This window comes from Notamacropus eugenii, chromosome 3 (assembly GCF_028372415.1).
Source record: "Notamacropus eugenii isolate mMacEug1 chromosome 3, mMacEug1.pri_v2, whole genome shotgun sequence".
Classification (NCBI taxonomy): Eukaryota; Metazoa; Chordata; class Mammalia; order Diprotodontia; family Macropodidae; genus Notamacropus; species Notamacropus eugenii.
Window position 1 is genome coordinate 160,999,042 of NC_092874.1, and position 13,155 is coordinate 161,012,196.

Consider the following 13,155-nt stretch of genomic DNA (forward strand, 5'->3'; position numbering starts at 1 on the left):
ACAGTACCCATTACATTGATATCCTATCACCCACTGGGGTTTTTAAATGTATTACCTGCAATGAGAAGCATTACGATGTGACAGAGAACAATATATGATCCTGTATAAATCATTTAACCTCTCAGTGCTCTGAACATATCTCTTAAGTTGCAGAAAAAGTTCTGCCCTTTATTTAGAGGAAGTTTTATAACATGGGCATTCTCTATGTCAATAAAATCATAGGCCCTCTCCCTTTCCCTATAATAGGAACATGAACCTAAGATGTAGTAAAGTTAGACCAATCAGTACAGAGTCAAAGATTAAATCATAAAATGCAAATAAATGTCTCAAACGTCCTCCTTAGGTACGTAAGGATGCATTTATTACACTTTAGTTAGGGCAGGCTTGTTTGATCATGGTTCATGGTCCCAAGAAAGGGGAAGGGGAGGGAGAGACGCTATATAAAGGCCAAGAGACTGGTATGGAGATTATGGAGGAGGTAGTTGGATGAAATGAAATGAATCATAGACGAGGTTGCCTGAAATAGTATACCAGAAGACATAGTCATCAATCAGGAGAGCCAGACTCCCAAAGTTCCTCTAGTTCCTTGTCTCTGGTGTACAAGGTAGGGCAGTGAGTTGATGGAGATGGCCAGAGAAAAGGTAATAAAATGGCTGTGGTATGAAGGTCCTCACAGTCCATACTGAAAAATTTGCAGGTGAGACTGCATAGTAATAAAATTCTTTTGGTACTTCAATAACTAAACCCCATGCCTCAAAATGCATCTCAGAGGGGTCCAAGACAAAACTTTAATTCAACTCTATAAAGGTCATTCCAATGTACAAAGTTCTAGGTTCATTAATTTTTGCATGAATTACTTGAAGAATCAATAAAAGAAATGGATTTCCCTTTGCATCATTTACTTACACTTTGGACATGTCTGCCCAGAAATCAATGACTTTGTTGCAGGGGAAAATCGGTTTTTGTTTCACCACTCAAGCTGATAATACTAACCTGCTCTACCTGATATCAGTTCCTAACATATATTCCAATTTGGAGTAAAATTGACTTAATCTTCTAAATATAGTGATGAGGCACATTGTTTTAATAATGACAAATGACATGTTTGGTTAATTTTCATACAATTTAAATGTCAGCTATCTGTCTAAAAGGACATTCACAATTTCAAGATGATGATAGATCGGTACAATCAGTAAATGTCTGTTATTTATTAGAACTCTGGTGAATCACTATAACAGTTCTAGTCGTTATATCCTATTAGGCATGATCATAAAATAAAACTTTTCTACGACCAAGCTACTACAGTCAAAGTTTAAATATATCCATCAATGTGTGCACATATACATACGTATATATGTAATCAAAATTAGCGCTATACCAACCAGAGATAAGGAAGCCCAGTCATCAATTTTCATTACAATATATAGTACTTAAAGAATAGTAACAAAATCCATTTGTAGTTGATTTGTAGTTGATCTAGAATACTAAGGAGAATAAAGAAAAATGGTAAGAATTCAGAGGAATATCCCTGACAGTCCTCAAAATATAGTATAAAGCAGCAATCATCAAAACAATCAACATAGTTAAAAATAGAGAAGTGGATCAATAAAACAAAGTAGACAAGGAAGAATCAGAAATAACAGTATTTAACAACCAGTGTTGAGGGGGTGGGAATCACAAACATAAATTACTTAGGAAAGAATTCCATATTTGATAAGTGCTAGGAAAACTAGGCAGCAATCCAGGAGAAATAAGGTTTAGTCCAAAACCTTACACCATATTTCAAAATATATTCATTATGGATACACCATCTTTTTTGGTCATACCATAAACAAAATGAGGGGGGAGCTAGATCATATTCCCTTAACAGCCATGGACAGGGGGTGAATCCTTAACTAAACAAGGGAAAGAGGCAAGTACAAAGGACAAAAATAGAGCATGTTGATCAAATGAAACCAAAAAGTTTCTAAACATACAAAATCAGTACATCTAGGATAAGAAAGGAAATCAGTCAAATAGGGAAAAATCATATCAAATTTCTCAAATAAGGGTTTGGTTTCCAAATGATTTAGAGACAATATTGTATATAGCAATATACAAAACCAAAACCATTTTTGATTAATGGTCAAATAATATGAATGAATGGTTCTCAAAATAATTGTAAACTATTCACAGTCATATCAAAGAATGTTCCAAATCACTAATAAGAGAAATATACATCAAAATGGCCCTAAGGTTTCACCTCACACTCAACATATTGGAGAAGATAACAAAAGATGGGAACAGTCAATGCTGAAAGGAAAAATAGGGAAACAAAGGCATTATTAGTGAAATTGTGAATTAGTATACCCATTTTGGAAACAATTTGTTATTATACAGATAAGGTGGATAAAATGTCCTTATTCTTCAAACCAAGGATTCCGTTGCTAGTCCCAAAGAGATCATTGATAAAAAGGAAAATCTTTATATATACAACTTATTTATAGCAGCACATACTGTGATAGCAACGAATGGAGAATAACGTAGAATCAATTGTGATCAACTGGGAAATACCTAAACAAATTGGGTGCATGCATATAATGGTATATTTCTGCACAACATGAAGCAATGAATATGATTACTACCTAGAAGTCTGGAAAGAATTAGATAAACTAAAGCAAAATCAAGTAGGCACAGTCATGAACCTGATAATACACGGACAGCCATGCAAATGGAAAGATCAACAACAAAGATAAGTATTGCAAAATTACAAAGAAAAACCTTGTTCCCAAAGAAGAAATATAAGAAGGCATCTCCTCTGACTCTTGCAAAAATGTATGCATGGTGGGGGGCGGGGGGAAGTGAGAAGAGTTCATAGTTGTGAAGCACTACATATATTGTCAGATCTTTTCAGTATATTAATCAATTTGGCTGGTTTTTTCTTTTCTTCCTCTTTTAACTTAAAAAAATATTCTACAGGATGGCTCTGTGAAGAAGAGTAGGGACATGGGGGGAATTTATCTTGTGAAGAAAAGACATCAATAATTATTTAAAAGAAATCTCTATATCTATATAACATCTATATCCATATTTTATAGATATCATCTAGAGAAGTGCATATCTAGATAGATCTAAATCTAGCTGTCTATCTATCTCCATATTTGATAGGCACTTCTGGGAACGAAAAAAAAGAAGCAGACTGATTTGGAAGCCAAAGAAGCTGTTCAAATTTCTGGGCCTTGGGCAAGTCATTTCATTTCCTTGGACTTCAGATGCATCATCAGCAAAATGAAGGGGTTAGATGATCTGACTTCTGAGGTTCTTTTCAACTTCAGATCTATGATGGCATGATATATATTTTCTAAACTTCTCAGTCTCTAACTCATGATAAAGCTATTTTAAGAACCTTTGACTTTTTTCTCTTCAAGCACCAAGATGGCCATCATTAACACACCAGAGTCATACACCAGATTTTACTAAGTAAAAACAGAAGCTATGCTGTCATCACAAATAAAAAGAAAGGAGCAATTCAAATATTTTTATTTGAGTCATGGCTCATTACTTATCACCACATTCTATGCACATCTAAAATAATCTTTCAAATTTCTGGTAAAGGCTCACACTTGAGCATTTAACAATAAGGTCTGTTATCCTTAAGCAGAATTTCTCAGTTTAGAAATACATCCTATCCAGAATAACTATTTGGTTTCTTGTTCTAATCTCCAAAAGAGTAGATCTTATATCATGCATGGTGCTAATTTGTTTAATGTGGCCACTATGAACTTCTAAACTTGCTTCTGTCATTTTAGCTTCGTAGCTTGGTTTTATTCAAGAGTTCAGTCACTAAATCCCCACTAGTAAAGGAGAGGAAATCTGGCAACAGATACTTTGACAGGTGGGGAGCACCACTACTCATGTGTCAACAATGATGATAAAAGAAAGTAGCAAAGGGCCAGAAGGAAAAATAAGTTATTGGCTCCAATCCTAGCTGTCTGACATTTTTATTCTTGTTTTCTTGGAAATTTTTGTTTGAGAGAACTATGGGGCTAAGGTACATTTTGAAGCTATATAACACACTGATTTTCTAAATCAGTCAGACGGGTCACTCTAATCAGATGTCCCTCATCCAAACTAACTCTAGAAGGCTGAATTTTCCTAGTGGCAGTGGAGCTTTTCTCGAGAGCCTTCCTAAAACAATCTCTCAACAACTGTGGAAATAATTCTAGAATCCGCACTCAATGGGCATGTGCCCTTGCTCTGCAAATTATGATCCTAAAGAGTTGGCGAGGGCATGGAGAGGTGAATTAACTTCTTCAGAAAAAGAAATTCAGGATGTATCAGAGGGAGGACTTTTACCCAAGACTTCCTTATTCAGAAGCCATAATCTGTCTACTATGCTCAAAGTATCAACAAATAATGTTGAGTATCAATTATTCCTAAAAATATAAATATTTATCTGATGTTTGTTGAGTTCAATTGAGGAAAGGGAAAATTCTAGCAGAAAATTTTCTCTATTTCAAAGGGAAAAGCAAGTAGTTAGGCAGTCGGGGCCAAAAGAGTAAGGGGAGTTACCTTCCAAAACGTAAGAGGTCCCCAAAGAAAAATCTGGACTCATGAAGACAAACACCACCAACTTCCAAATTTTGCCTACCATTCATCCTATTTCTCAAACAACAGTCATTCATTTAACACCTACTGTGTACAAAGCTATGAAGGGAATATTGGTTTTACTCTGTGTAGATAGCTGTGTGGAGGCTTTTCTTATTATTTCAGTAGTGCAGTAACTGAAATGTTCTTTGATTATAACAAAAGCTGCAACCATTCTCATCATTCTAAATCAGTCCCACTGGCTATTTTCTTTTAATTACTACTAAAAATAGCACAGTTCCACCTGAACTACACTTCCAAAAGAAAGCTAGTGTCAGTAAACAACATGCTTTCTTATTGACTAATCTATCAGAGAAGATGCTTACTGATTTCCTTTTAGTATTCACTACGTCTCCTAAAACTCTATGGCTCTTGGAAATCTATTAAATATCATGCATTTATTCATACATTATCGTTGTCTTCAGTAACACTGCAAAATACAGGATGCTCCTGGGGAGTGGGGTGGGGGGACACCTACACTGAGCTGTAAAAGAAAAAGCTGACAAGCAGTAAACTAAGACACCAAAACTAATAATAACATACTGTAAGCAACAGTACGGGTGGAAGTGAGGAATGTAAACAGAAGAAATCATGATAATAGACTTGGATAAGATTTGTGACTTTCATGAAAAGAAGGGATCTCTATTTAAAACCTTGCTCCACTAACAGAATGGCAAAACACTCACAAATGATCCTTCAATTCCTTGCAATGGCTGCATGTCTACGATCCCTAGCAGCCGATAATAAAAGCATGCATAGTGTTCAAAAATAACTGTAAAAGTAGCGTTGGCTTTGCTGCTGGCCCACTTTCTGCTGCTCCACTTTCTGCTGCATTAAGGAATACATCTATGAATTAAAGATTCTAATATTCCAATGGATTGAGAGCTCCTTGGGAGAGGGTCTGGCAGACAGTGGGCATTTAATAAATGCTTGTTGACTTGATTTGAGTTGTTATCTTTGAACTGAAGTGTTCCATAGGGATAAAGAGTTGGTCTCCAAGTTAGGAAAAGCTAAAGTCCCATTTCTGATACAAACAGGCTGTGTACTCTGGAGAAGTTACTAAACCTCTCAGTGTGCTAGGGAACTTGGTAACTCAAAAACAGACTAATTGGTTAGCTACTTTGGCAAAGAAATCACAGTTCTTGTACTCTGCAAAAAAACAAAACTTTTAATAACAAATAATTTCCTTTCACTATAATTTCTCATTAAATCAAAAGAGTAGTAAAACAGAGGAGAGATTATTCAAATTGGGCCAACTTTTATTGTTTTAATCTCCATACACACAGGCTAGTGCTTATTTTCATGCCTACAGTAATGTCGGTAAATGCATACTCCTAGTCCCTGGCTTATACCTCCTCTTGCCACCATATCTCACTTTTCTAAAAATGAAGTTGAAAAAGTGACTCACACTGCCATGTATCAATATGCATCACCCTATACGTCAACATCCAGAATTAAACATTTGTTGTATTTTAAGTTCCATTTCCTTACCGATAGGAAGAGCTTATTATTAGACATCTTTTTACCCTCTCCACCAGGATTTTCAACCTACAACTTTTAACAATCTTAAAGAAAAACCTTTTTTGTTTCGGTATTCTATGTGAAATTCCCATGTTTCTCCAGCAATGAGCTGTATCTAGTATAACATAGCTGTAGTAACCAGTCATCCACAAACCACCATTGTGCAGGCTACTATTGTCAGTAACAACAGAATCATGGTACTCAGTACAACGAACCTCTTTTAAGCTAGACAATCACATGATTGCTCATAAAATCAATGTTTCTTTAGAATCACAAATCTTTCCTTTATCTTCTGAAGAATGTACAGCACATCATTATTATACAAATTAAGACAAACATCTCATCCTGCAAACTTTAATAACATATAGGCCCCTCTAAAAAACCAAACACTTTTTAAGGTAACATCCATCCTTTTTTTATAAGGTGTGTTTGTATTTTATCTCTTTACAAACCACTTTTTTTCTTTTGATTTCTTGTTAATAGGAATTATACTTGATCATGACTTCCGGTCTCTTGCAAAACAGGTCATTATAATACCTGTATTTTTAGATTATACTTGTATTCTTTCTGCAAATTCCTACAAAGAGAATCCAAATTACAGTCACAAGAGGTGTTATTCAGACAGCAGATAGATAAAAATACCACCCACTGCATTTTCTCTGTGCCTGCTCTAAAGAGAACTGGGAGGAGTAATGAGACAGTAAGTGGCAGGGTAGAAAAGGTGAGAAAACGGGCACCAAAGAGGTTATCAGGGTTTTTGTCTACAATTTAGAGATGGTTAAGAGAGTACAGGATATTCATGAGTATGCAGTAGAAGGAGAGGAATATTATCTGAAATACTATGACCACTCTTAAATGGTATTAATCAGAGGGCCTAACAACATCAAAATCAGATGTAAATGTTATTCCCAAACAATATGTAGGAATTCATCAATTAAGTGGAGATTTTGCACCATTTTTAAATAATTAGTATTGTACTACTAGCATCCTAATTAAAAATTATTCTGGATTTGTGGTGTCATCAGTGTGAGGAACTCCCAGTATGGAAATTCCCTCCATGGATGAAAGTTCTACAGAATGTCCATTCATCTGCAGATTGACCATTCATCCATAACTATTAACTTAGAGATTTGTCTGTAGCGCAGAGGTATGGTGATCTCCCCATAGTCAAAGGTAAGACTTTATCTACTTCTCCATACTCCCTCTCAATATGTATTATCATTTGACAAATAATATTGGATAAGATGCAATGGTAATAAGCGCAAATTAGAGAAAGTGTACACTATCCAAATCCCAATACTTCGGGAGGCAATGTGATTCAATGGAAAGAATATTGCATTTGGAATCAGAGGACCTGGTTTAGATGATGCTTCTCTCACTTAACTACCTATGTTACTGTGGGTATGCGACTTTACTGCACTGGGTTTCAGTTTCTTTATCTGTAAAATATGGAGTTTGAACTACATAACCTCTGAAGTCCCTTTCCTATCTAAACAGACGATGCTACTTCATTGAAATCCGAGATACAAAAAACACAAAGGCTTAATGAGTTAACACAGGAGACACAAATAAACATCAGGAACAGTTTGTCCAAATTAAGGCAGTATTTCCACACTATATGATACTTCACTTTTGTCATTAGAAATATTTGATGTTTCTTGGCAAAATAAAATAAAAATATAGTACAATCTGTAAGCTTGATTTATATTCTCTATGTACTACAAAAGGTAAATTTTGTAACCAGAGCTCATTTTCAATACCTGTGGTCAATGGTGAAGTTGAGACAGAAATTATGTATGTACCTAATTTAAGTGTACCTACCCTTTTGCCTTGAGAATCATTCAATATTCTAAATGTAAACAGAAGTAGTAATGGTTGACCATTGACAAAAATAGCCAACACACAGTGGCTAAATTCCAAGGGTAACCAAGACTTCCTTTGAATAACGTCTATTTCTCAATAATATCATTATTCCTAATGGAAAAGACAGGATATATCCCTTCATACATAATCCTGTTGTATGATTATTTAATATATTTTCAAAGGCATGACAAAAGCATAGTTCTAAGTTCACTGCAAGGATGAATAGCCAACAATATCATTTTATCCTACATCCATATGGTACGACCCTTAGAATATAACCAAGGGATAAAAACTAAAAACGGACATCTGCCACAACAAATTTATTTCAAATTTTGCCCACAGCAGCATTAACTATTGTGACTCTGGATTTCCAGACAAGTTCATTTCTTCTAGATTCATACTTTAGCCAAACCATTTCCCTCATTGCTCTTTGAGGACATAAAATCAGCTCTAGTATACAGCACATATTTCTCCATTCCTATGTATGATCTAGTCTATGAGAAAAGGTGAAACTCACCATGAGATACAGTACACTGTAATCAAAAAACAAGTGGTCATGGATTCAGAGAACTTGCTTTCAGCTTCTAACATGCACCATGCTTCACTGAAATCTCATCACTAGTTTCAATTTTCTCTAAAATAAGAATAATAATGCTCATACTATCTACCTCCTGGTGTGATTATGAGGAAAGGGCTTTGAAAAACCTAATACACAATGTAAGTATGAATTATTCTTCTACTTCAGCTGTAATTCATCCTCTACCTATTCTATACTTAATATTGTCAGAGAACAGAAGCCTGAAAGCTTAAGTGCTAAGACTCTCAGGGAGCCCGATTACATAATTTTGCCACATCTTGAACTAAAGTTCACCATGTGATGAGTTCTTGTCTAGGTATTGGCTATATCACTGCAAAACAAAACTTACTATGCTAGAACTTCATAAAATGTAAGAGAAGTTTAGATTTCATCAAAAAATAAAATCATATCAAATAAGGTATCTTATTTCCATAATTCAAAAGTTACTTATGGAAAATGAAAACAAACTATACAACAAGCTAAGATACATACCATGAAGAGAAAGTCACAGGGACCACATTATTATAAGTTTAGATCTAGAAGGAACCTCAGCAGTCATCTAAGACAACCCCCTTATTTTAAAGTTGAGGAAATTGAAGTCCAGGAAGAGTAAATAACTTACTCAAGATCACATAGGAATTACTCTTTGATATAAAAATAACTTTCTCATATGTAAGAAGGAAAAACCTATATGCCATCACATACAGATATAGACATTAAGATATATAGATATAAATCAATATCACTCATATATATATTTGTATACACACACATACATGGACTTTTTACACAAACACAAACATACACACACAAACACCCCACACCTCTCCACATCACAAATTCTAGGCAGCCAAAATGCATGTGGCCAGAGAAAGAAATAATCCTTTGAGAGAAAGCAGAAAGGGTTGAATAAGCACAAGTAATTTAAATGCCTAGGTGTTTTCATTATTTCTATGTGAAAAGGGCCATAAGAGAAAAATTAATTTTACTTTTACTACAATATGTTCATAAATTCTAGATCATTTCTTCTCCCAGCAAGTCATGTTACCATCTTTACAAATCAACTGGTCAAAGAATACTTCTGGGTTACTAGGTGTGGTTTCTCACTCAAAGAATTGCTTTGATTGCTAAACTTTTGGTAAAGCATGGCCATGTAGCCTTGGGGACAATACAGAAAATGGAAAATATTTTAAAAATCATTTTAATTTTAACCCTCTGTGTTCGGGGGGGGGCTGCAGTTAAACCTTTCTTAATAAATTTCTTTCAAGCTTTCTAACATTCTAAAATCATCAGACTCCCTCAGTATTTCCCTGCAGGAAATAATTCTATTCTTATATCTTGAGAAATAAACTTTACACAAAATTAAATAGTTATAAACACAGAATACCTATAAAGCTTCATCTAGGCAAAAACAAACACTTAAGTTTGTGAATATTCGTGTTGGATCTGACCCCTTAATTTTCCATATACACTCCAATTTTCAAAATAGATATGTCCATAGAGTTGACCCTCTATAAAGCATAGTGTTTACAGTTTGTTATTTTTTAAAATTTTTACCTTAATGTTAGTATTCCCTTTTTAAACATTTAGGATATTTGCCTGATACTACTGTCCTATTATATTTATATTATATACTATATTTATATAATGAATAAAATGTTGAAAATCCTAAAATAATATTGTTTTTAAGAGTGAAAAATCTCACAGTGTACAAGTTGCAACAAAAGTTTTGTGCCACTTTTAATGAGATACATATAACTTTGTGCCCATATCTAAGCTAGAAGCAATTTAATAGTATTCCCAATGTTTAAAATAGGGTATAGATTCAGATAAAAAGTAAAGGTGACTCATTTATATGTAACTTTCCACATTAGTTCAAAAGGCAATGATGATTTTTAGTTTGTATTTGATAACATTTAAGTTCATCCTTTTTCTGCATGAAAAAGTTCATTAAATATTGAGTAGCAAACAAAAAAAATATCATTCATTAATTATGATGACTAATATTAAGATTTAAATGCCAAAAAATTGGAAAGGGATATGTGAGTGGAATGATAAAGCAACTATAAAGAACAGGTTGAATAATATTTGAAATCTGTTGAATGAATTTGATGTCCAGAATTCTTGGTACAAACTTTTGTCACTGTTGTCAAAAATGTTAACATCTCTTTTTGTACATGCCCATCCTCTTCATTAACCCTATGCAGCACACCACACCAAGCAGTATTCTTATTATGTATCCTTATTATGCGAATTTCCCATGTTTCTTTTTTTTCTTTATCCTACTATGTTAACCTAAGAGAAGATAAATCCAACCACTTTTTAAGATGATGGTAGCATTTCATAAATAGTTAAACCATTCACAGCTAAAGCACAATTAATTTTGTTCTGCTCACCTGAAGTACAATTTTCTCATCCCATAATATTGATCTCTAAAATATCTTAGAATTCAAAAGAAAATTTAAATGTCATTTCCTACCTCAGTTAAGTGTGGGGTCGGGTTAAATCCACAGAGATTGCACACCACATTCTTGCATTCTGTACAAGTATTGAAGTTAGGCGGATCCTTAGAGCCCACATTTAAGTCAGTTTTACAAAGGGGGCAAGTAGATTTTGGCTTGGCAAGCTTTTCTGATTCGAGAGGGCCAGCAGCTTTTTGTGGTTCTACCATTGGAGGTTTGCTATCCTTTGTCGGAAGAGACTTCTTTTCTGATTCTGTGCCTTTGATTGGGGCAACCTGTTCAATTTTAGGCACCTCAGTTTTTTCAGCAGTTGGAGCTTTTGTGTCCTTTTTAACAGGTGTGGCTTTAGGAACTGTTTGTGGAGTCTGACTGGTGGGCTTAGGTGGTACCTGAGACACAGGCTGATGTGAAGGAGGAGGGGGTTGTTTGGTTGGAGCCCCTGGCATACCTTGTGCTTGAATTCCTGCTTGGCCAGCTGTGGAAATGAGATTTGATGCCTGGCTAAAGATAGATGCTCCAAATCCAAATAGCTTCCCAGTCACTGTCTCTTGGGGAGTTGTAGGCTGTGATTTGGGGGCATCTGTGATACTTCCCAGATTAAGACTGAACCGTCTTGACTGTTCTTGAGTCTTTGGGGGCTGCTGGGCAACAGGTGTGGCTTGTCCAGGACTAGGCTTTGTGCCTGGGAGGGTAGGCGGTCCTTTTGGCATTTGCTTGGCATCTGGCTTGGGGCTCGTTTTGGTTTGTGCTTTCTTAGGTTCCTCCTTCTTCTGAACTGGATCAATTTGTTTTTGACTTTTACTCTCTGAGATCATCCCAGGTTGTGAAGTGAGTTTGGACTCAGATGGAGTACGTGATGGGCCTTTAGAATCAGGTGGGACTTCTTTGTCTCCTACTGGTGGGATAATTTGTGGTGATTTGGCAGAATCTGTTTTAGGAGGCTGTGCTGTTTTCTCCTGAACCTGTGATTGTATCTTGGAGCCTGGGAGATCAGGTTTCACTGCAGCTAATGAGGAAGCCACAACATCTGCTGTAGGCTTCTGTATCTTTGGCTGTTTAGGTTTGTCATCAGCCATTGGTGCCTTGGCTTGTTCAGATTTGAGAGAAGGCTCTGGGTGAGGGGTTGGCTGGGTTACAGACTCTCTGGGGGAAGGCTGCTTGGCTTTTGCTGGAGGAGAGCCTGGAATGGATGGTTGTTTTGTGAGTGGTGGAGGCTTTTTAATCTCAGGGGACTTTGAAAGATCTGGTTTAGGGGTAACATCTTTCTTCAGGGAAGTCTGCTGGGATGGAGGGACTGGTTTAGTCACAGAAGATGCTGTAACCACAGGGCTAACCTTCTGTTTCTGCTGAGGAGTTGGAGGAACTGGGGCCAAATCACCACCCAGTGCTCTTTGCATCTGGCAGTTTAAACAAAGCCACTCTTTAACCTATAAGGGGAAAAAAATAAATATCATTAAAACAACCATTCAGAGGATTTTCAAAAGATTATAAGTTGATAAATAAGCAAGAATCAAATAAATATTCACAACAAAGAGTTGCTCCTTGAGGACAGAGGCTATGTCTTATTCATCTTTGCATGCCACTAAATGCCTGGACCTTAAAATGTGCTCAGCTCTTTGTAGAATAAACAAATGAACATCTCCCAAATGAATCAAAACATCGATTACAACCAAAAAGATTATGGGAATTAAAAACTGGAGATCTGTAAAATGTAAAACAGCTATGTTTATGAAGAAAAGGAGAGATTAAAGATTAATATGATAGTGCATTTCCTTCTCAGGCAGAATATCTATCTATGTACATGTAAGTACACACACAAACCTATCTACATATATGTATATATACTCTTTGCTTTAATTAGCATAAAATTTGTCCTTTTGTTCCAATCAAATCTGATTTACGCAGAAATCAGGGCATACAAAAACTGTGTAAAAAATTCCCACCATTATCCTACAGGCAAGGCATAAAAGAGATTTCTCCAGTGATATCCAGTACACAGTTCTAACTTCTAAGAACTGAATGAATCTCTTCAAAAAGATGCATATACTTTACTCAGTGCGTGTTGCACAAGGAACTTGAAATCAGAAAAACCTGGATTTAAATCAT

General features: G+C 35.5%; 1 protein-coding gene across 1 annotated transcript in view; it reads right to left on the reverse strand.

The window, feature by feature from the left end:
* PCLO (piccolo presynaptic cytomatrix protein) overlaps positions 1-13,155 on the reverse strand; it is a 558,031-nt gene that overhangs the window by 513,034 nt on the left and 31,842 nt on the right. Inside the window, 1 exon segment of the mRNA XM_072653223.1 lies at positions 11,067-12,476. Coding sequence (XP_072509324.1) covers positions 11,067-12,476 — 1,410 coding nt within the window.